Consider the following 23,564-nt stretch of genomic DNA (forward strand, 5'->3'; position numbering starts at 1 on the left):
ATTGCTCCTGCAATCTATATCCAGACACTGCTTTGAATTACCTGAAGATAGTGTGTGTGCGTGTGTGTATTAGGTTTAAGTTTATTACAGTGAAGTACAAATACATTTTAGTCTTTACCTGTCCCCAGCCATCAGATAAGATGATAAAGCAAAGACACTTTCCCAAACAGCCTCACTTAAAAGCCTGGGAAACAACTGTGCTGTATTGATTTGTTTTTCCTGATCTGAAAAACTTGGTTTCTAAATTCTAGACCAGATCATTCTTAGCTGACTCTCAGGCGGATTCAAGATGCCCCAAGCAACTCGAATGGCACTGAGGAAAGCAGAGATTAAAGTACAATACACAAAGCAACACAAAAGCCTTGAATGTTCTATTTAAAGTGACTTTATTAAAACATTGTTAATATAAAATGTGACCAAGTACATTTTTTTTGTAAGAATGTTTAATAAAAACATACTAAAGAAAGAAGGAGCATCAACTCTTGTCAAAGCACAGGAAAAACCTACCAGGATAAGTAAAAAGTTCTGCAGCATGTTCTACCAGCTGGTCCCAATGTGTATTAGGGTCGAGTTAGCCGATGGAATCGACAGGCAGCCCAGGTTCTTCCCTAAGAAGCTTTAAGGTATTTAGCAGAGGTTTAAAATGTCAGTAGGAGACTTTGGTTTTAGATCTCCCCATATCAAAGCAAGGTGCATCTTCACCTTCGATTTACAACTTTTCAGCAGCTGAATGTACAGCAAACTAGGTTCACTGGTAACTGTAAGCCCCAGGGTTAACATCTGTCAGCTTTGAAAAGAAGGTGCAAGTCAACACTAATTACACACCTGAAGAATTTGTGCTGAAGTTGTTCTAAGCTGGATTAATGCTGGATGCTTGTAGCAAATGCTAAAAATGGTCAGCTAAGAGAAAACCACAGTAAAGTCCAGGCTGGCTGAAACAGCAAGTGTTTTCTGAACTGCTGAATGCAGAGACAATATCCACCAGTTACAGGAGTTTGTACATCTCAGGAAGGATGTAAAGAAGCTCTCAGAAGTCTATAAATAAGGAGGCTACCGAATCACTTAACTCTGTGGCAGTCTTCCTCATTAGCTAAGAAACCTTTTAAGAAAACACTAGAAAAACTTGGGGTTTTGGGCTTGGTGGTTACTTACAGCATTTTCCTTCATCAACAAGTAAGTTTTAAAGTTTATCAACATCTTGCTCTTGTTCAGAACAAGCAGCACATCACTTAGATGCAAGGATTTTTCCAGTACATCTCAAACTTCCTGTAACAGGCAGAAGAAAATCCTGCAGCATCCAATTCTGCACATTTAACTGCCCCTGGCACTGAACCAAATGTCAAGTGCTAATCCATGAGAAGCATAGTATAATTACGGTCTAGGAGATGGTGACCTTCATAGCCTTGGCTGGGACCCATGAGACCCATTAGACCCCTGTGTTTTGCCTTCTACCCCAAACAAATACTATGGGACTATTGCTGAGGTAAAGGGAAAGGTCAAACCTTTGGCATTGGAGCAGACCAGTCACTAGCTGTGCGTAGGGGGAATTAAGGCTTCAAGGTGAGGTAAACACAGTGAGAGTCAGTGTGTAAATCATGCTGCATTTCAGAGACAACAGATTCAAACGACAGCTAGTCATGTTCTCTACATTTAAAACACCAAAGATCATTCAAAAGCAGAACTGGGGACAAGTCTTCTGAGGGCCACCTTGAGATGCCTCGGCACCTCAGGAACAAATGTAACCCACATCTTGAACACTGAAGAGAATGTACCCACAAGGAGGAAAAAGCACCAAAGTTGATGAGTCCTTGAGACGATAAGCTGCTTAAAAAACAAAGAAGCCTTATACTGCTATAACCTCCCATAAACATAGTGGTTGCCTGACAATCTAAACTCCAGCAATTCTCAGTGCTGTACTTCCAGCTACTATCACAAAGAGCTACGCTCTAGTAAGGAGGCAGTGAAATAATTAGGCTTGTGTTCCCTGAAGATAGTTTCTCCCATTTGTGAGGTGTTATCCCATTCCACTCCACTCACCCCCAAGTCTTTAATCCAAAGACCAGAAAAAGGTGTCATTTCCCCAGGTCATTTTTCTAACACGCTTATGTTATTTTAGCAGATTTGTAGGGTACAAACACAGTGCTTCTTTGGATCCATCATTTTGGCAATGCCTTTGCCCTCTTTAAAAGAAAAGTGTTTTCAAGTAAGTGGTACAAAAGTTATTTTCAAACAAAATGAAGTATAGAAATCAATGCAACTCATCTGTATGCTTTTTTTCATACTGTTTTTGCTAGTTTTCTGAAGTACAGAGTTACTTGCTTATTTGGAACCACTGCGTGTGCTACGCTATCTCTTACAAGCCATGCCAGCAAGGTTTCGATTGAAAACAGCAATCTGATCCTGTCAGTTCCACTTGTAGCATGTGGAGACTCTCATCTGTTTTTCTTTAACAAGTGTAGGGTAACTTCTCGCATCCTCTCAATACAGTAGCTACTAAAAATTTTAACAGATATTAAAAAAATACCCAAATGAAACCACACTTCTATCACTGTTTAAAAAACCAAAACCGCATATGGTATTACAAAAGTTTATACAAAGGCAACATTTAAGAGTTTGAAATTTACTTCTAGAAAAAGACACAAATGCTAGTAAATTAACGTACAAGGAGCAAGATATTCCACTCCTTCCCCAAAATTGATCTGATCTATTTTGAAGTGTATTTTACCAGTTGTCTAGAAAATCAAAGCCAGTCTTCAAGATAACATTGCTTGTACTAGTCTGCAAGGGAAAAAAGACAGAGAAGAAATAAGATGTAGTTGTTAATTACGGTATTGCAAACTCAGTACTCAACTACCAATCTACAAAACAAAGTTTAAAATGTTGTCTGCCAACATTTCATTACCTTGCTCTAGCATACCTAAGAACCTACACCAGAAAATGCTAAACATGGAAAATCACTCACAATGACCAAAAAGGCAATTCCAGATAAAAACCAAAATTCTTGTAAAGGTCTGCAGGCAAAATGTTGTTTCACTATTTAGACTAGAGTGGGAATTGCAGAGAATGAAACACAGAATGTAAGCATCATTATTCAATGGACTGGCTGTTGGAATGACAGCCAGCTGCTTCCAGAAAACTATACACCCTTTAAACTTTGTTGACAAGTTATTTACTAGGCCATCAAGAACATGGTCATTCCTGCAGTGCTGCACTTCTAGCCATGACATTTAAAGTGATCCAGGGACACAGCTGAGTCTCTGGATTCTCTTCCCCAGAACAGGGAAGATAATCCAGAAACAGGAAAGGAGGAAAATTCAGTAATTCAATCACACCATCTTCTCTGCTGCTCTGTTCACATTTTGACATGGGAGGATTGTTTCTCACCAGGGATGAAAAAAGAAAAAATAAAATTAGGCTTCTCAAACTATTTCAGTTAGCTAGAAAACATTCACAAAGGATTGAGAACCGTAACAAGCCATTAAATTTGTAGGAAAACGTGACAAAGCCTTTAACTAAAATTAAAGGATTACCATGGTCACAATTTGTAGCAAAACAGCTCAAGAAGCATTATCTCTTAGCTTCAGAGAAAAGAAAAACCCAACAAAACAAACCCAACATAGGGCTCCAAATATTCAAGTGGTTTAAGTACTGTCCTCTTCTAAGTGCCACCACTTACTTCTCTTGCAAGTATTTACCTCATGCTGCATATATTTGACCTTACATCATCTTGTCTGGAATTTAAACACCACTGTTGGGAAAATGTGAAAGAAAAAGCTATGTGACATGCTGAAAGTCTATGTCAGGCTTATGCCAGAGTGGTGCCACATGTTCCAAAGAGAACTGCACGGCTCTGTTTGAAGAACAACTCCTCTAGTTTACAGTTTTCAGGCTTTGCATCCCTTCCTTTTCTTTCCCTCATAATGTCATATCTTGTTGTTCCCTTTCTTTTCTCACAGATCAGCATTTGCTTTTCAAATAGCTTCAGTTGGCTATTGAGCTGCTTAACGTTATTTTTTTATTAAAACCAAAAAACAACCAAAACATTAAGAAGGCTAATTCTGCAGGCTCATTCCACTTCCATTCTGGACCTTAGAGAAAAAACACATTTGAAAGCAGCCCAGCTGCCTGGGACAAAGCACTGGGGCACAGCCGTTGGGCTACCACTTAAAAGAGCTGAGAAACTGCTTTGACATTCATTGCTATGCTGTGTGTACCAACAAAGTATTCTAGACTCTAGTTTATCTACTTTTAAAGTTTAAATTTTTTTTCCATGTTTTGCTGTTTTAAGAAAAAACAAACAAAACCCCAACCTCTTTAGTTGATACAGCAAGCCCTTTACCCCAGACTGCTAGGTAGCTTGCTGTCGGTTAGCCACTGGATGCCACATCAGTGTTTCTGGCATTATATTTAAATGATGCTTTTATCCTACGCACTTTATTACATTGAAGAATACTTGACTGAAACAAACAGTAGCAGTTAACATGTTGGTTAAACAGGTATCTTTGGATTTGCAGGATAAAAAACCAGCAAGCTTAGCTATGGTTTAATGCTTTATGGAGTCCCTAATCTAGAGCAGCCTTGTCAGATTTTCATGTGCTTTTTAGTTTTTTAAAAATGTAATGCTTCGATTTAAAGTTTTTAAATCTAAGGACAGTGGATATAGCAGTCCTTACCTGTCCAGGCATTTGTGGATCTGTAAGTATAGTACCATCAGGATCTTCCTTGTTTGTCCTAGAAGATGCCAGGTCCTGTGGTGGATCAGGAAGAAAGAAGTCATCTAGAGGACTAGTAGGGAGTTGAGCAGGTCGAGGTTTCTCCCATTCAAGAGATACAGAAGGTAGGCTGGGGGCAACAGACTTCTCTGGTTTAGTTACGCTGGGCTTCTCAGCTTTTGCCATCTCCTTTGGAGTAGACTCTTGTCTGTAGAAAGAGGGAAGGGGTTTCTCTCCTTTCTCCATGGACTTGATCTGGCTGGGAGTGAGGGACTGAAACTCAGACTTGTGTCCTTCAAACTTTGAGCGCTCTGCATTTATCTTCCAGAAAGAGGACTCCTCTTCTTTTCTGGATGCTATCAACCCATCAGAGCCAGGGGTCTTATTGGCCTGAGAAGATTTAGGGACTTGGACACCAGGTGCTGCTTTAACAGGCTGCCTCTGTTCATTTTGCAACTGGGCACCACTTTGTTCTTGTATGGACAGAGATGCAACGCTGAACTCCATCTGACTCTGTTCAGGGTTAGAGACATACAGTATTTCAAAGCTCTTCACAACGACACAGTTTTGAACTTCTGATTTTGAGTCACATAGAAAACACCTTTACTCACAGCTAAGCAACTCCCAGATAGCAGATACCACAGCAAAGCTACATATTTTCTCCATAAATGTCTACCTTTGTAGCTACATAAAAACAATACTTCTTAAAAGTCTGAACTGCAAGAGTCCTAGACCTGGTTCATAGGAGTCAGAGAAAGCAATCATATTTGAGTTACCCGATGCCATCCGAGATAGTGCACAGCATGCATAGCCATAAAACATTTGAATAGCATTTTGAAAGCCACAGACGTTTTACATGAAAATATAAAGCAAAAAAGCTTTACAGTGTAGTTTAAAAGGCAATCTTCCATTATAGTCTTTGAAATAGTTGGCAACATGCTAAAACTCTAACTACTTCCAAGATAAAGGATTAGATGTAACGGGTATGCGTAGATAAGTGCATTTTACAATTCTAATGCCCCTCTGAAGGAAAAGAAATAACTCCAGCAGGACCAGTTCTTCCCTTATTCCAGAGCCTTGTTTTGTTTTCCCTTGCAGTGCAGATAACTGTACTCATTTCTGAGAGGTAACACCAGGTCAAGGAAGCAAGCGACCACACTTAGAGCATGATACAGATCTTGCAAAAGCCACCCAGAAGCAAACAGTACTTCAAAATGTTCATTTTACTTATCACCACTTCCGTAACCTTGATTGTTAACTGGCTGGACCCCCTTTAGGCTAATAAAAGTTAAGCCTTATTTCACTCTGAGGAACACGTAAGAGTTACCGTATTTAGGAGCGCAGCATCATAGCAAGGGCCAGAAAAGAACAACATAATGGCTAGACTTGTGTTTGTAAAATGGAATGAACTATAGAAAAATAAAATAAAATAAAGCAACAAAACCCACTTATTTTTGAAAAATAAAAATAAAAATCAGAAGACATTTCAAATACAAGCAGTTAATAAATACTTTTGAAGTTAATTACAGATTTGTGATGTTTTCCCCATTTTACTTCATTACTTTGCCTTTCCTGAATAAAATTGCAAAAGCACCTACGGGTCTGAGTCTAAAACAAGTCCCAGTTGCATATCATTTTCACTAGAAGTGTTTGATCTTGGGTGCTACGTTATTGTGCATGTTAAGTTCAAAGGGACTCTAGAACTGGCAGCTCTCACATGCCTAGTGTTTAATATTCAGAAACTTCTCATCAAAGTGCAAACGTTAACTCAGCAACTGATTATTTATCAACCAATTTTTTTAATCAGTCAGCAGCTGATGACACATAATTTCATTCAGGGACCAGCACCCGACCTTTTTAAACAATTAGATACCTTAGATATTTTTCCAGGGTTATAGGCAAAGAAGCACCAAGTTCCGTGCTTTCATTAACAATATCCTCTGTTATCAAAAGACGCAGAACACAAACAAGCGATGTGTAATTATAGCTCAGCTAAATGAAGGTGAGTGCAAGGATGCGTGCAACTCTTACCAGACAGCTCAACCCCCCACCCTGCCTGCAAGCAGGAAAAACCTGAGTGCTCTAATTTTTATTTTTTTAAACAAAACTCAGGACGTACAATTAAGAGTGCGATCCCTAAATAAATTCTGCCTAAACAAACTATGGGTTCAGTGATGTTGAGGATTATTTACAGTGACTGCCATTCCCTATATTAAAATACACGGATTTATTTCCCTAAGCTTATTTGGCAATACTATGAAATAGAGATTTACCATCCTGAAGTTAAGATGCTTTAAGACTTCAGAACTGATAAAAATCCCAGCTTAAAAAAAAGCAATAATATGAAATAAACCTGTACTTCCCCAGTTTCCAAAGAGGGGAGTGAGGGGGAATCCATCCTGGAAGACCTTGTAATTTAGGAATTCTACCTTGTAATTTAGGAATTAAAACAGTGCTGCTTTCCATCCTTCAACAGTCTTCCTTCTGAGCTGCCTGCCCCAGGACTCACATTAGAGATGACTAGCTAAAGGCCACTACATCAGCAGTCAGCTTCACTAATATGATTCCTTCACCCTCCAGCCACAACGAGAGGGAAACTCAGTGCCCAGAGGGCAGAGGGGCTATCAGAGCCCCAGATCCACCAGAACAGTGATGGAAATAAGATCCAGGAAAAACACTGATAGAAGGGAAGTAGGGGTCTGTTAGAACAAAAATTAGAAATGGCAGCAAGACAGACAAGCAAAGTCGAGCTTCCTCGAAGTTCTTATGCTGTGGAGCAAAAGCCACTGCCCATGGTCATGTTTTATCTTATGCACGGGTCCAAGTATCAGCTCAGAGGTCTGGTTTGGAAGTGGCAGACTGCTTCAAGTATAGAGAAGAGTGTGGCACTACAGCACAACTTCAGGCAGTTGTACCCTTTCCAACCCACTTGTGAGTATGTTCTGGAGATGATGCCCTCTTTGTCCTTTTAGAAAGGAAACAATATGATGTACACCTTTCCATTTCAGAAAACAGGACAACTCAACATTTAGGACTGCATATTTGTGTCGCAGTGTGCTTTGGAGATCAAACAGGTCATGACCTGACATCGAATAGCGGGAATGAAAATAATTCTTCAGGAGTTTGCCTTTTCCCTCCAAGGAAAGCAAAGAAGGTAAGACCATCAGACAGGTTCTGAGAGGACTGCATCTCAGCATGATGTGAGTACAGCCCCAAGAGGTCAGATATACAGTTCTGGTTCTAACATTTAGCTCAAGAAGCCAAGAACTTCTGGGGACCAGTCACAAGTTATCCTGTTTTCCTTGAAACATATAATGCTTCTATTCAACTTCCAAGTTTACTTAAGACATCTGAATCCCTATGAAATGTAGCTGATGGAAGAAAATTATTAATATGCAGTATCTTTCAAGTCACAAAGCTAGCAATAAAATATTATAAATACCCCCCCAAAACCAAAACCCAACCAAAAAAAAACCAACCCAAAACCAACAACCGAGCAGCAGTGAGGGAGGCAATTTCACATACAGAGGGATAAGACCCACAAGTGAAATACCCCAGGTTGACATCTAAGTCATGAGTAATACTGTACATTCTAATGAGTCACTAGACATTAGAAATCCAAGTTTAATTAGTGTTCTGCTTTCAGTTTCTTACGTCAGATTGCAAGCTGACAATTGACTGGGTCAGCAGGAGGAGGAAGGGTGACTTTTTAAAGACAGTTCCCTCCCCCCCCAAAAAAACATTTCCTTTTCCCTTTGCCAGCCACTAGAATATCTTCATGCACATCTCTCCTGGCCCCCATCAAACTTATGGTGGCAGTACCACATGTTTGCTTTTCTCAGGCAGAGACAGGACTGCTGTGAGCTGTGTTGTGCACTTGAGCATTTAGCAGCAGAACTGCCCTTGTGACACCCTACGAGCTGCCACCCCAGGGAAGCAAATGCTTATACTGGGGTAAGATCTGATGGTCAAAAGTGAATTGTCATTTAGGCAGAGTTTGGGATTCTCAAGATGATAGGGTTTCGGTCTCCAGCTGCTTTCACTGATTTTGTATGACACCGAATGAATGAGCTGCAGTTTCTGTACTGTTAATTCCCCATCTAAAGAATCAAATACAAATACTTCTTTTCCCACCATTTGTATTTCTGGAAAGTGTTCAGCCCAGAAAGTCTTGACAGTTTATGGACAGGCCAGTACAATCCCAACTGTAATTTTTAAAAGTTATCAGAATTCAAATAAAAGCTATTAACAGCAGTAGTATTTTCAAGATATTGCATGAGAAAGTCATTCTCAACACACTGCAGGGGTGGGGGGCAAAACTAGAAGTCTGTTCTTTTCAGTCTCATCTCTCTGGTCCCAAACCATTCCAAGGGTTAAAATAAAGGATGACTAGGTCCTGGATCATCTTTCTGTCTAGTAAGTATATTACACATTGTGGGGTTTAGGAAGTTCTGTGTCCATCTTTCCTTAAAAGATGATGTTATGGCACTCAAGAATTCTATTTATTGGATTAAAAAATTTAGACATAACTTCAGTCTCAAGGCAGGGCTAATCCACCAAATCATAATACTGGCTGTACATACTCATGGGAAACCATGTATTCTAAAAGAGAAGCACCACACACTAAGGATGAAATGATTTAATAATACTGTATAAAATCAGGACTCAGTTCATAAGTTTATATTAAAAACAAGATGACCACAAAGAACCCAGGAGCTTGCTTTTTTGGGTTTTGTTGGTGTTTTTTTTTAAGCATCTTATTCACTTACCAGGAATGTGTAGTATTTTACTAAACAGTCAAGCCAACACAGCCAAAACAAATTGTTTTGTTTGGCAGCCTGAAAAATCCAAATCGTTGAGACAAAGGCTGCAGAAACACTGTCAAAATCAACTTCTTTTAAGCACAGCCTGATATGCAGAGGTAAGAAAGCCAAGTTTAAAGTGATATAGAAGATGACTTTGCTTTGCTGAATGGACAAAACCAAAATAAATACGGGACCCAAAGCAGTTGCAGTTTTTGCTTTGTTTCCTGTGCACACCATGGGTGTTTTCAGGATCTCCCGAGAGTCAGAAAGAAATCCTTAGGTCAGCAGAGACCAACTGTGAGGGCAAAACCAGAGCAAAGCACTCAAAACCAATCTAAGTAATTTTCATCCACACAGGAAGACAGTGCCAAAGGTATATAGTATGGAGCTGCAGAGGGAATTCAGTGATCTGCTCTTTGGTGGTAAGACCAGCAGTCTAGTCTGCCACTATCACTGGTGAGGCTGAGCAAACTCATACTGACAGTATCAGGTATGTGCATGGGTTTATGCTCATAAACCATCTAAAGACTGATGCAGGTAACTGAATCCTTAGCTGAGAACACCTGGCAATGAAGATTAAAATAAACCCTGAACACAGCTACTACTACCACAAGTTAGGGTTTTTTTTTTGCTCAAGAACTAATAGTCAACAGCAATCGTAGAGCACTGTTTAAATGTCTGTAGTCTAGATCAAAAAGTGAAGGAAAACCCCAAAGCCTCAGGCATCACTCTTCTTTCCTTCCAAGGAAGCACTGCCATTTATGCCAGCTTGATTAAAATAATCACACTGAAGTATGGTTTGTAACCAAATTTCTAATATCAGGCTGCTAAGGAAGGAGGGGATAAATTCTTTCCGCCACTTTCTTCATATTTAAAAAGCAACAGCAAACAAAAGCCCCAAACCAACTAGGACTTGTACAAAGAAGGATATTTAGTCTTTTAGATAAAGGAAACGGTTTGCAAAACACAATTTTTCTAAGTGCAACATTTTTTTTTCCTTTCTAAATGATCATCAGATCACTTCCATGCAATGTAACTAAGGAACTCAGACAGGGACGCAGCAACCAGATTACTGAAGGGATTGAAGCTTGGCACTTTCTCTTTTAGTGTTTGGTTTATTTGTTTTTAAACACACCTCAAAGGGTTCTCCTTTCAACAACTATGTGAGGGCCTCTTGAAAGTAGGAGAGCTGAAGGACAAAAAAGCCAGAAGTTAAAAAGAGAAACGTACAAAAAGGACTCTTTAAAGCTGCCTTCACAGCTATTCTACCTGTATCAAGACCAACAAACTTTTGGACGTGCATGTGTCAATTTTAAGCATTTGGAATAAACTATATTTCAGTTAAGAGCATGAATTACGAGCAGCTTGCTCCCATGCTGCTCTGTGCATTCAGGATGTCAGCTGAGGTGGCAGACTGAAATTATATTTTCCGCCCACTACTAATTTTTATTTTTTTTAAACACATCAAAACCAGAAAGTTCTGAGTTCAGGAAGAGTTGCAGAGAATTTTTATTTCCAAACCCAGGCGTGAGTCTTGTTTTCCATTTATATCCTGGGGTCCGTGCCGAGTTTCACTGACTTTTTACTTCAAACAAACCAAGAAACCGCAAAGGCTAAACTCAGCCAAAATGGCAGCTTTCATCTCACTCAAACCTGAAGCCATAAATAGAATGCCCTAAGTTCATAAATCTGGCTTCAGCTCCTGTTAAAAATGTAACCCATATTTCAAGATATGTTATGTCCATAAGGGCTCCACCCACAAACCAAATCACTCCAAATTCAATCTCTAGTTTTAAAAAGTCAGTTTATTTGCAATGCCATGAGAACGCATTGCTTTCCAAGCAGTTTTCCTTCTGAGAAGTGCTACAGTTTTCTACTAAAAATACAAGTATTTTAAATGTCTCAATGTCAAAACAAACAAGCAAACACTAAAAGGTGCCTATTGGTTTTACTGATTTACTTCTCTATTTGCTCCTTCTCTTCAAATTCAGAAGGCAAAGACCACATTCCCTTCCTTGGGTAAGCCAGAGCACATACACGCAAAGCTGCAAAAGAACGAAGGAATTTCGCCATCACAACAATAATGAAACCAAAACCTCTGCATTAAAGGGAGATTGGGGAAAAGAATGTTATGGAAAGAATAACCCACCACAGGGTAGAGCTCATGGAATGGAAAGAGCCTGACAGCCTGAAGTAACAGTGGGAACAGATCTGGCTCACAAGGCACTGAACGCGCATTACAACATATCAACCTTATTAAACAGCTCATTCAGGTTTCTTCACTGTTTCCCCACGCTGGACCAATTGGGCAAGGATACTTTTTCCTCTCCTCATGGAGAAATTGCCTTCCATAATTATCTCATTAAAGTACTTGGTCAGGGAAGAGATCAAAGAGTAAGCACAAAGCAGGATCTCCACCTTTAGAAATGGAAGACTCAGCAGTTGAAGGATTTGGCTAAAAGGCTGACACAGTATGAGGCACTGGGGAAAAAACAAAAGGAAGAACCCACACAATCCAACCAACACACACCCCATAAAAGCCAGACAAAACTGTCTAGTTTTGCTAGAGGAAAAACTCATGCAAATTCTCAACCTACAGCTGAGGCACAGCTTTTATCTCTGGTCAGCAAGGAGCGAGCAGTGAAAAAGAGGGAAGCACAGCTTGATTAGCTGAAACAACTATTTCTAAAGCAACCCCCTCCAATCTCATTTTTCTCATCAGTCACACAAACGTTCCCATATCATTCTGTGATCCTCCATTCGTTACAGAGAAGCATGAAACTAGAGCATCTATCCATTTCAGTCCCTTATTTTGAGACCAGGAAGAAGGTAAAAATAAATCTGAATCAGCAAGGGATAAACCACGGGCTTGGTTGAAAAACACTTCACTAGGCATACGAGTATTTAAAAGAAAAGACAACTATCAATTAAAGAGAAAATCCACTTGAGTGCAGATGCATCTCATCGTAGATTGTGCATTACACAAAGCACTATCTCCAGAAGTTCACATATTCAGAACTTTAAAAATCCCATCAAGACAGAGCTTAGAAGTCTGATTACAGCTATCACACTCCCAAAACTGAGTTTTAGCGTTTGCACCAAAAAGTAAGAGAGAGACAACACTGCTGTCTCCAACATATGATTTATTTCACCCTACTGTCAGTGAGCTCTACACTCTTCTCACTACTTTTCTTTTCTTGACAGTTTCACCAATGCTGAAAACCTCTTTAGTATTACACTAAAAACCAGTGGCGGCTTCTTCTAAGGGTCCTGAAAGACAGGAGGGCTTGCTTGAGCTACCAGACTTCCACTGCAGGAAATCCTCCACTGGCTCCTGAACCATCACAGCTTGTAAGGGTGTTTTAATGCAAGTGAAGATTGGCACTGGTTTCTCTTAAACTGAAGCACTGTAGACTGCAGGGACCAAAGAGTCACTTCAAGTTATAGGTTAATGAGTATCTGAAAAGCAGGGAAGGGGTGCTAGCTACCAGTAGTGACCTTGAGTTGGGAAGGCTGACGTCTAGGGTCAACCAGATTAATTTAGTATTCACTGGCATTTCCAAATAATTATTCTGCATTAGGCTAAGATTATATTTGTAAGGTCAGACATGATTATCTACATAGTTCAAGGGCAAAAATTGGAAGAAACAGGGGAAAAGCAGCTTTCTCTGGCAGATAAAGCCAGAAAACAGAGAGTTTAAAATGTGATTAAACCTACCATGCCTACCATACCCAGTTTAGAAAGGCAATGAGCTGTGGTTTTGCTCCCAGATTTTCTTCAAGAAGAAGTAAACTTGATTTTAAGCCACAAACATGGTGCAACTGTATTTCCTCACACTGCAGGTTCAGAAAGATAGGAGAACTCTGGCTCCGTGTTAGCCTTATGAGAATCCCATCATAAACAATGCTTTAACAAAACACCAGAGGTACAGGGGGGAAGAGAGACACGAAACCCCAAACCAGCCCACCATAGAAAAATACTTTATTTCATTATTTTTTGGAGAAGAAATAACACAATTCTAGCATAGCCTCAGGCTTAACAGGTTTTATTACATTCTAGCATGTAACAAAAAGCTGAAGACAAAGAATGTAGTGAAGTTATTAGTTATCTGTACTTCCTCACTCCATTTCCTAGCTACTTTACTCCTGATGTCAGAAGTGAAATGCAGTTATGTTTATACAGTATCTGAGACACTGGTGTTGTTAAACATGTAAAGCTGTTTTAAAAGTTCACAACAACAGAAACCCAAGTAACTTGTAATGAATCAGTATTACACCTGCACTTGAGGCCAGAACACTGGTCCATGAAGTACATTGTGTTTCTGTTGATGTAAATCAAAGACACCAGTCCTGTTTCATTTGCAGGATGTTCACTTTGCACAGCTCTCACAGAACAAAGGTGACATTATTCTGTCAAGTCTCAAAACGAAGACAGTGTAAGTGCACAAGGAACAGCACAAAATGACAAACCAACATTAAAAATAAAATTGCTGTGTATTTACCTTTGTTTCCCAGGAGAATGGAGCTGAGTGTTCATCTTGCCAAGTTATGTCCTGAAATAAAATTCAAGAATGACTAAAAATTAGACGAGCAGCTTTACCTGCTCAGGAGCATCACACAAATGAAATTACATTGCACTGCTGGAAGCATAACAACCATTACCAGAGAACTGGCTAAAAGGTGGAAGCACTACTTATAGAGAGCACTGACTGTATTTTAAGACTGATTGAAAGCAAGTTCTCTGAAGGGAAGATTACCAGTTAGTATACCAATTTACCCTACAAAATACATGAAGGTTTAAGGTGGTCTAAACCTCTTGAAACAGCTTCTCTATAAATAGCTTTAAAAATGTATTATATCTCCAGTTTTCTACTAGGCATTTTCTTTCGTAGCCATTGGCAACACACAGGGACAGAAATAACAAGAGCAGCAGAGGCCTTAGGGAAATAAAGTCCCATTTCCGCCCCTTCACAGACCAAAACACGTGTGCAACCAGGCAGTCACGTGGCAGTCCAACAGCTGTGTGTCCATCAGGCTATGCCACAGCTGGATCCAGCCCTGACAAGACACATCATTACACCACTTCAGTGACAATCACTCTGAAGCACACAGTGCTGTTGAAAGAACCACACCATGTCCAGAGTAAAATCCCAATCTGAAATAGCTTCTTTTAAACTATTTTTTCAGACATAATCTCAATTGGAGAAATTTAAACAATCTCTTCACACGCAGCGTGCCTTCCAGAAATACACATGACCCACATCAAAAAAAGAAGGGGTGAAAAATCAATCAATAAATAATTGCTATTCACATTTGCTCAAGAATTGCAACAAAATGCTCACACCTCTATTCCTAGCGGTGGATCAGACTCATTTGTACACTGGATGTTCACGCTGGTAGAGGTAATGAGTTGCCCTCTCCATACCACTCCTTGGACACCCCAGTACTTCACGGAAGAACAGGGGTCAGAACAGCAAATGGAAAGAGAAAGGCTGTAAGTAACCATGCACAGGGATGGAGAGGACAGAACAAGACTTGCAGTGCTTGTTTCACACTCTTGCTGTGCAGATAATAACAGAACTAGACCATGTTTTAAGCTAACACAGGAATCCCACATCTTACCAGACCGCCCTTCTCTTATTTCTGACCTCTGCCTTTATAGAAATACATTTCTCAAATATCTGATAGCATTCTCCTGATCTGCCATCTCTTACTTTACCACCTTGATAGATTTTGCTGGCCAAGGGCGATGAAATCACAGTTAGAAGTGTCTGAAACCACCTCCTGAACATGAAAATGTGTCATTCTCGAACTATTACTCATCTGTGAAACAGGGTTTCTAGCATCACAGTATTTGTGGTATGTACAAGGGTGATCCCATGCTTTTAAAAAGAACTGGGCTGATGGAGATCATCTAAAAGGAAAGGCCTGGGCTCTGCTGGACCACACATTCTGGCCAAAAAGGAAATCTGGTACAGGAAATTTTTGTCAAGAACACAAGTGCAATACGAGGTTCTCTTAATTCCAGGAAATAGATGCTCATATTTATTAACATTTCAGGGAAACAAAGGGAATAAAAGTCTGCTTTTTAGTACGTGTTCTGTCAGTATTTGCACTGTGGAGTGCTAGTGACCGTATGGGAACACCACACCATTTAGGTGGGATGCCTTGCAGCATGTGAGCATCAAATTATTCCCAAAATCATTTTAGGACTGCATCTTTTGCCTCTGAAATGGTGGAGCTGGCACTTCATTTCTGAAGCACACATGACAGTAATCAAAGTTCAGGAGGGAAGAGAGAATGGAGAGCCCAACCACAGGATTGAGTCACACACACAAGGTAGGACCACAACCCTTCTGTCCATATGGGGTCTGGACAAATCAGTACTTGACTTCACCCACAGCAGTAAAGACCAGAAATGAAGTCCAGCCATCAGTGTAGCACTCCTTCACACTGTCAAAGCACCTTAAAGCTCCAGGCATGTACACATGTTAGTGGGTTTTACCTAAGGAGTTCAAAGGAAGCTCTAACTTCCTGCCATTTACAGGACATGCAAACCAGCTGTGGACCAGTTTTAAATCTGGGAGCAAGCCAAGACAATCCTCATCCTGCATCTGAGACAGCCAGTTCTTTACTTTCCTGTATTTGAGGCAATTGTAGACAGCACTTAGGAGGGACACCTCTTCCCCCAACTCTCCCTGCATACCCTCAACTCAGTGACAACACTGCTGCTGCGAGCAAGCCCTGCTGACAAAAGGCTGCCCTCAGATGGGTAGAAAACCAGCATGGGAAGGGCAGAGTGAAGGTATGAGGTTGCCATGCACAGGATGAAGCTGAAGTCAGCTTCCCACTTCAAAGAATCTGATGTCTTCTCAACCCCATTGCACTTGTTGGCACCTCAACTTGTAACCTCAACCTCCAGCTTAGACAGACAAAAAGCTCCTGAAATGAATTAATGGTATTTTGGTACCAGTTGTTAAAAAGTTTTTGTCAGAGACAAAATCTAAGACTTTCATAGATTATTTCAATAGAGGGAAGTAGTAGACACTTGTTAGGCAGGAACAGTTCCATGAAAGAAAAGGACCATAGATTTTACTTCTTAAAAGATGTCTCGTATCTCAGCCTGCATGGCCCAGCACACCTCAGAGCCAGTAAGCTAGAGGAGCTTGCCCACATTCAAGAGATCTTCCATGGGATCTAGTAAAGGATAAAATAGGATAAGACATGGTTTGAGGATACAAAGCTTCAAGGAGTTGATGTCTGTGGTTATTTGAAATGTACTTGAAGCTAGGATGGAGACAGTTGTCAGATTTTGTCCATTGCTAGGGAAAGGAAGGGAAAGAAATTTGTGGCTTCCATCCTTCCATCTCTTGTGCTCTCACACACAGGACATGCAGAGGACCAAAGGAGAAGCAGGAGAACAACGCAGTTCAACAGTTTCCTGACTGATGTGCCTGATTCATGTTTATCACCAACAAAATCTGAGAAATAACTCTGCTTTCTGTTGAACAAACAAGTTCTCTCATGCTTGAAAGAAATGGGAGCAAAGGCACCAACTGTTTCAATATTCACACAAGTAAATTATGAGTGGAAATTTTAGAGAAAAAAGCTTCAAGGCTATTTCTCATCAACCCAGATTAGAAGAGATCCATATCTGGTCAGCTGTTGTTTCAGCACACAACGAAGCCTTCTTTCAGAAAGAAGGCAAATAAACAAACTTTTGTTCACCAGTGCTAAAGAATTTATTTGTAAGAAACGGGGCCTCATGCAACATATTTCATAGCCGGAAAAAGAAAGGGGAAAGAGAAAGAGAAGCAAAAATCTGGTCATACACTTGATATCAATAACCAGCTGCAGAGTATCTAAAAAAGAATCACAAATTACATTTGCTATATGTAGGCAGCTTGTTGCAAAAGAGCATCTGAATTTCAAAATGGAAGACACTGGTAGAAACGTGCCAGCGTATCTGACATGACCGTTGCTCAGAGAAGGGGGCAGTAACCAGGTAGTCACAGACCCGCCAACAAATGCATCTTAGAGGTGTTATCAGAACAAGACTTGCTGGTTATTGGAGTTTAACTGTGCTCAAAAAGCTGCCCTTCATTTTCTGGTTTTTTTTTTTTTAAAGCACAAGTCTATGATCTGCAAGTCCCAACGTAAATGTTCTTGCTATATTGAATATTTGTTGCTTTAAAGCATTTTTAAGTAAGACATAAAGGGTTGATCTTTTGGCTTGGTGCCCAAGTTCTTAAGGCTAAGCAAAACAAATACCCTACCTGCCTTTGGGTAGGCAAGTCAAGCTTCCCTGTTAAAAGATGATGAATGAAGCTAACCAAACTCCTTCCTCCACATGTTTACTACTTGCTAATGCACGTGGCATTTTTTTCAATTAAAAGTGTAGTTATTTCAAGTCAAATCCTTTTTGCTGCTGAGTACCACTCAAATACTCAATATCCCTTCAAGGAAAAAAGGAAAATCAGAACTTAAATCCATGTGTATGCCACACATTTATGAATAGGGGGAAAGTATTAAGAGAACAGTGAGAACTTGTAAACTGAATATCTAAACTACCTTTCACTGAACTAAACAAGGAGGATTCAGTGGCATCAAGTAATATCAAATCAGATGCTTAACAAAAGCTGACCACTACAGAGCCAAAGGGTGGTAGCCTCTCACACACTGCTGGTTTTCCACTTACTCCTTTTTTGATGGCTCATAATTCATGGTGTATTCCAAAAACAGCCCATTTATACTAAATATATAAAGGTCTTAACTTGACACTGTGAGGCCAATGGTGGACACATAACGGCTGGTGTCAGCTCTTGCGGGTTACCTCAGCATCGACAGCACAATGCACACAGGTAGATGCCAAATGAATTGGATGCCACCCAACTCTGTGCTTGAGAGAGAAGTGTCATCTGGGGAACCAGGGAGCCCACTCCTGTACTTCCACTTCTTTCATCAGGTTTTTTTGCGACCTTTTAAAATATCTTCAACTTTTTTGACAGCAAGATGGGAGACTAAAAAGGCAGCTCTGGTGTCCTGGTACTGAACCTCTTTCGGAACTGCATTCGCAGCACATGTACAGCTTCAGTTACTAACTCCATGTCTAGCAATGCCACAGTGTAGATAAGAGAAGGAGCAGTGACACTCTAGCTGAGATCAGGCATTTGCTAAGAGTCACACGTGGTGCTGCAGTGCTCAATCATGACAAAATGTCTGGACCATGGCTATAGGATGCCATGGTCCTGTTACTGCACATCTATTTTCCATCACCGCCTTCCCACACAGCCACCATACGTAAAGGTGTTTTGAAAATGTAAGCGATGCTTACACTTTGAGAACTTACAGTCCTGGTTTACAAGTTCAGAAGATCAGCTTGGTGTTAGAAAAGACATATGGGAAATGGTGTGAGCAAGAAAGAGAGAGCCGATTGTCCAGAGGTAGAAGACCACTATATATATCTTCTGGACCACTTTATCAAAGTGATCACATGCATGAAAATGGGATTGAAATGGTGAGAGTCATGGATGGGTAAATCAGTATCTTCAGCATTCATCCTTGTTTTGTTTTCTGCCAAGTCCTCCAGAGAACACAAGGTGAAAGATATCAACTTTCCATGCTTAAGCAAGCACAGGTAGATCACTACAGATTTCAACATCAGTTAACAGGGAAGATGAGCTGTGGCTGGAAACATGAAGCTTTTGGAGCAGGTGTCAGCAAGAACATCATCAGACCAATGCACACACACTGAAAGCACTGCAACATCAACAAGTGATTCTAAGGTACACGGACTACTCTCCATCTCCCTGCCATTCACCATGAGACAGGAACAGCAGCCAGGACCAACCTAGTTGCCCTGAGCACAGGCTGGGGTGACCATGGTGTGTGCAGCCGTTACGTCTCACAAGACAGCAGCATTACAGCTCAATAAGCTGTCATACCAGAAGACAGCACGATCAAAAAGCTCTGTAGGTGAAGCATTTGCAAGCCTGGAAAGTTGAACTGAAATGGCAAGACAGCAGCCGCAGTGGTTCTGTAACAGCAGGACAAGGAGAAACAATTAGTGAGCCAGGGCAAATGTCCAAGAATCAGGTCGAATGCCAGCAAGGGAGCAGGGGGAGAGGAAGCTATCAGATGAGGAGCCAGGAAAGGCTCCAAAGCTCAATAGTGCAGTTGGAAGAACTAAAATGGAAATGAAGGATGCCAAAACAAGTGGAATCTCTTTTCTTCAGAAATATGATTTATATTAACTTCAGCTTGGAAGTTAAGGAGGAAGTCAGTAGAGGCAGTTGCTTCCAAAATTAAACACTTTGCATCAAGCATTTTTATGAACCATACTTTCTTTGCTTAATGACTACACAAATGCTAACAGCAAAGTTATCTGTATCATAGCTGTATTTTGGGGGAAGACGGGAAAGAAAACAGCTTGCCAGATTTCAGATGGGATCTCTAGCTGTTTTTTCAAGCAGCAAATTATTATTTCCATACAGCGCAGCACAACAACCTACAACATGCTTACTTTCCTTCCAGATCCACATAATTCAAAGCCGAAAGCACAGCAGAGCTGTCTGAGACTGGGAAAGCTGACCATATGTACTTCCCGTAGTCATGGACTTCCACAACTAACTTAATTGTTTAGGTTTTCTTTCAAATACTGCTTGCACAATCTCTTTCACTGTCTTGTGTCCTTCTATAACCTGGAGTTATGGCCTATTACTAGCAAATATTTACCCAAAATTTCTAGTATCACAAGAGTAAACAAAACTGAGCTTGACCATATTGTTCTCTGACTCTAGATGTGATGTGCGCATTGCACATCGTCACACTTTCCTGACAGGTGAAACACAGGCAGCAGTCTTGTAGCACAAAGCTGGCTGGAACCACGATGCCAAGTATCTATGTGCTTCAAATGCTTCTTGCAAACCCTATAGCAAAGGACATTGGTGAGGAGACTAAAAGCAGCACTGTTCTTTTTAAATTGGACTGATGATCACGAATGCAGAAGCAGATATTTGTTTTTTTCTGGTAGAAGCCACATAAGTTAATTAATAGTAGGTCACTTTTAGATACTGTATGAACATAGTGAAAGATACTGGCTCTGCAATCATACCAAGATATAAAAGAAAAGGAAACAAAGGAAATCTCATAGGCAGGATAAGAAAGACGGCATCTGAAGAGCACCGTCAGGTCTTTGCAAGCGTTATTAGACCCTCCTCTTCAAAGGATCACACTGGCTAACACGACCCACTGCTATGGACGAGGTACCCTTATTCCTATGGGTTTCTAGAAGGGCTGCCATGCTTTGCCATTAGACAGACGGCTCTCAGAACCTTCAAAATCCATACTTTTTGCCATCTGTCTTTCCACACCCTTGTTTTTCCTGGCATGTGACATGGAACAGGCTATATTTTTTTAAGGTGTCAAGAATACCAAGAGCTGGAATGCTTTCACTGTTATATTTTTAACTGTGTCTAAAATTAGAAGGAAAAAGGAAGAGAGTTAATTCAATGTAAACATTTCCTACAGCCCATTTTCAGCAAGGGACTATTCCGAGAGCTAGCCACGGCCGTGCCCCGCTTTCGGGGCAGCCGGTACCGTACTCTTCCGTAAGTCTGCGCTTCACAAAACCCACTTTAAAGTCACTTCTGCTTATCACAGACGAACTCCTCAGATTTGGTGCCTTCCGTGCTTTTACGGTCTGGTCTAACCAAGTCCCCTCGCTTAGGGCGTTAACATCCCACCCTCCTGCATCGCCGTTGGGGTCGGGAACGAGATCAGTCCCATCACCACGCAGCTCCCCCCGGAGCCAGCGCCTACCAACGCCCTCTCCCCTCGCCCTGTCCCTGCCGTCAGCGGCACACGCGAGCAGAGCCAACCGCGAAGCCGCCCGCGCGGCGGCGCCGGGGCTGCGGAGCGCCCGCCGCCCCCAGGCCCCGCCACAGCGGACCCCGCTGCTGGCCGCGCCCGGCTGGTGCCCGCGGCCCCCGCCCCGGCGCCCCTTCCCCCGCCGCGGCGGTACCTCGTCGCCGAAGTGCACCACCTTCTGGCCCGTGCTGAGGCGGAGGCTGGGGTAGGAGGCGGGCTGCGCGGCGGGCCGGGCGGCCCCGCGGTGCGCGGCGTAGCGGGCCTGGATGTGCGGCTCCACCAGGCACTTGTCGATGATCTCGTCCTGCTGGCGGGGCGGCAGCCGCTCCCACTCGGGCCCGTAGCGCTCGCGGATCCGCTCCTTCTCCGCCATGATCTTGCGCGCCATGGGGCTCAGCGAGGAGAAGTAGCTGAACCGCTTGCGCTCCCGCTCGTCCAGCGGCCGGTTGCCGTTCATCACGGCCGTGCGGGAGGCGGCGATGGCCGCCGCCATGGAAGCCATGGCCACCCCGCCGCCGCCGCCAGCCCCGCACGCACCGAGCCGGGCGCGCTCGCACGGCGGGAATAGGAATAGGAATGGGGACCGCCTCCTCCCTCCCCTTCCCTGCCCCGCTCCCTGCTGCAGACGCCGCCTCCCCTCGGTCCCTATGAAGGCCGGCCGCCGCCCCGCACACCCCGCCTCCCGCACGCCCAGCGCCGGCGGCGGCCGCCCCGCGCTCCTGGCCGAGGAGCGGGGCCGCTCTGCCTCCCAGCTGCCGGCGGAGGGGCGAGGAGCCGCCTCCCGAGCTGGCTGCGGTGTTGCTGCCGTCGGTAGCGCGGGCTGACCGGGTCGGCCCTCGGCGCTCCTGCCCAGAGGAGGCGAGCGGCTGTATTCGCACACCGCCGGGGCCCGGAGCACTGGGAGATGACTTGCCCCGGCCGGCAGCTCAGCCCCGGAGCAGAGAACCTGCCTTGCCGCACTCCTAAATAAGTCTTGGTTGTTTCTTCGTGTGATTGATAGAAGGTCCAGCAGCTCCTGTCAGAATCACAGAGTGGCTGAGGTTGGAAAGGACATTAAAAGATCATCTAGCTCGAACCACCTGCCATGGGCTGGGACATCTACTAGACCAGGTTGTTCAAAGCCCTGCCGAACCTGGATTTCAACACTGCCGGGGATGGGGCAGCCACAACTTCCCTGGGCACCCTGTGCCAGTGCCCCATCTCCATCACAGGAAAGAATTTCTTCCTGAAGTCTAATCTAAGTCTACCTTCCTATAGCTCAAAGCCATGTCTGGGACAGGCTATTTCACCCAATTGAACAGGTTGAGCAGCAAACTGGTCCAAAGCCTCTGTATTATTTTGTTACATTAAAAAGTTGCAGCCCAAGTGTATCAAGTCCCTGCAGCAGGCATCAATTATATCGGTAAAGCAGATTCCATGCAGGCTGAAATAACTGGATTATTTGGTCTTTGATATGCTGCAGCAAGAATAATGCTTTCTTACAACTGTTCAATGAACTAGGAGAATGGGGGTAGAAAGCTGTTGGTAAAGAATAATCGAGGCATAACACCAACATGTTAAAATATTGTTTCACTGCCAAACTGTTCCAACTTCCTGAAATGTAGTTATACGAGTGTTGTGACCAGGTTGTGTCAAAAGCAGGGTCTGTTTAGCCTTAACTCTTTTCTCTGAGTCTGTTTTTCCGACTAATGCATTACAGGGAGATGCTGTGGTAAATCAACCTTAGCTCCAGCACCCTGCACTCTCTGCTGGCCCTTCTCCATGCTTGGTGCTGTATGAAGTCATCTTTACTGACCACGCATGACCGGAGTCATCCACCAGAACTCCCCATTACACCCGTAGTGCAGAGGGCAGCCCATCAGCACTGTGTGACAGCGTGAAAAACTACCGCCTCTCTTTCCTGGCACATGCACCTTTCCCCAGCCATCCAGATAAAAGATAAAAACAAAAAAGTTTATTGGTTTCAACTTGTATTACCCAAACTTGGAACTTGTAATTTCCAAATACCAACATACTTGAGAAGAAATTGTATTCAACAGAATCCATTTTGGGTACTTTCAATTGCTGACTTCTCCCTACTTGCTATTCTGAGCCTCATTTTATTAACATTCCAGGACCTGCAAATTTCATTGGGAAACTGAACTACCAACCTTTGCTTGCCTGGCAGCCCACAACCCCT

At 42.4% G+C, this 23,564-nt stretch overlaps 1 protein-coding gene across 2 annotated transcripts; it reads right to left on the reverse strand.

Moving 5' to 3' along the window:
• Positions 1-369: 369 nt before the first annotated feature.
• On the reverse strand, positions 370-21,974 carry C5H1orf198 (chromosome 5 C1orf198 homolog). Of its 2 annotated transcripts, XM_065680320.1 has the most exons (4): positions 21,540-21,974; positions 14,020-14,070; positions 4,674-5,225; positions 370-2,778 (listed from the first exon to the last, which is right to left on the reverse strand). In XM_065680320.1, the coding sequence occupies exons 1-4, from the start codon at positions 21,885-21,887 to the stop codon at positions 2,722-2,724; spliced, it is 1,008 nt and encodes a 335-aa protein (XP_065536392.1). In that variant the 5' UTR covers positions 21,888-21,974; the 3' UTR covers positions 370-2,721. The 2 variants fall into 2 exon arrangements, with proteins under 2 accessions (XP_065536392.1, XP_065536393.1); XM_065680321.1 differs by lacking the exon at positions 14,020-14,070.
• Between the last annotated feature and the right edge of the window lie 1,590 nt (positions 21,975-23,564).

The sequence above is a fragment of the Lathamus discolor genome, chromosome 5, assembly GCF_037157495.1.
Source record: "Lathamus discolor isolate bLatDis1 chromosome 5, bLatDis1.hap1, whole genome shotgun sequence".
Taxonomy (NCBI): Eukaryota; Metazoa; Chordata; class Aves; order Psittaciformes; family Psittacidae; genus Lathamus; species Lathamus discolor.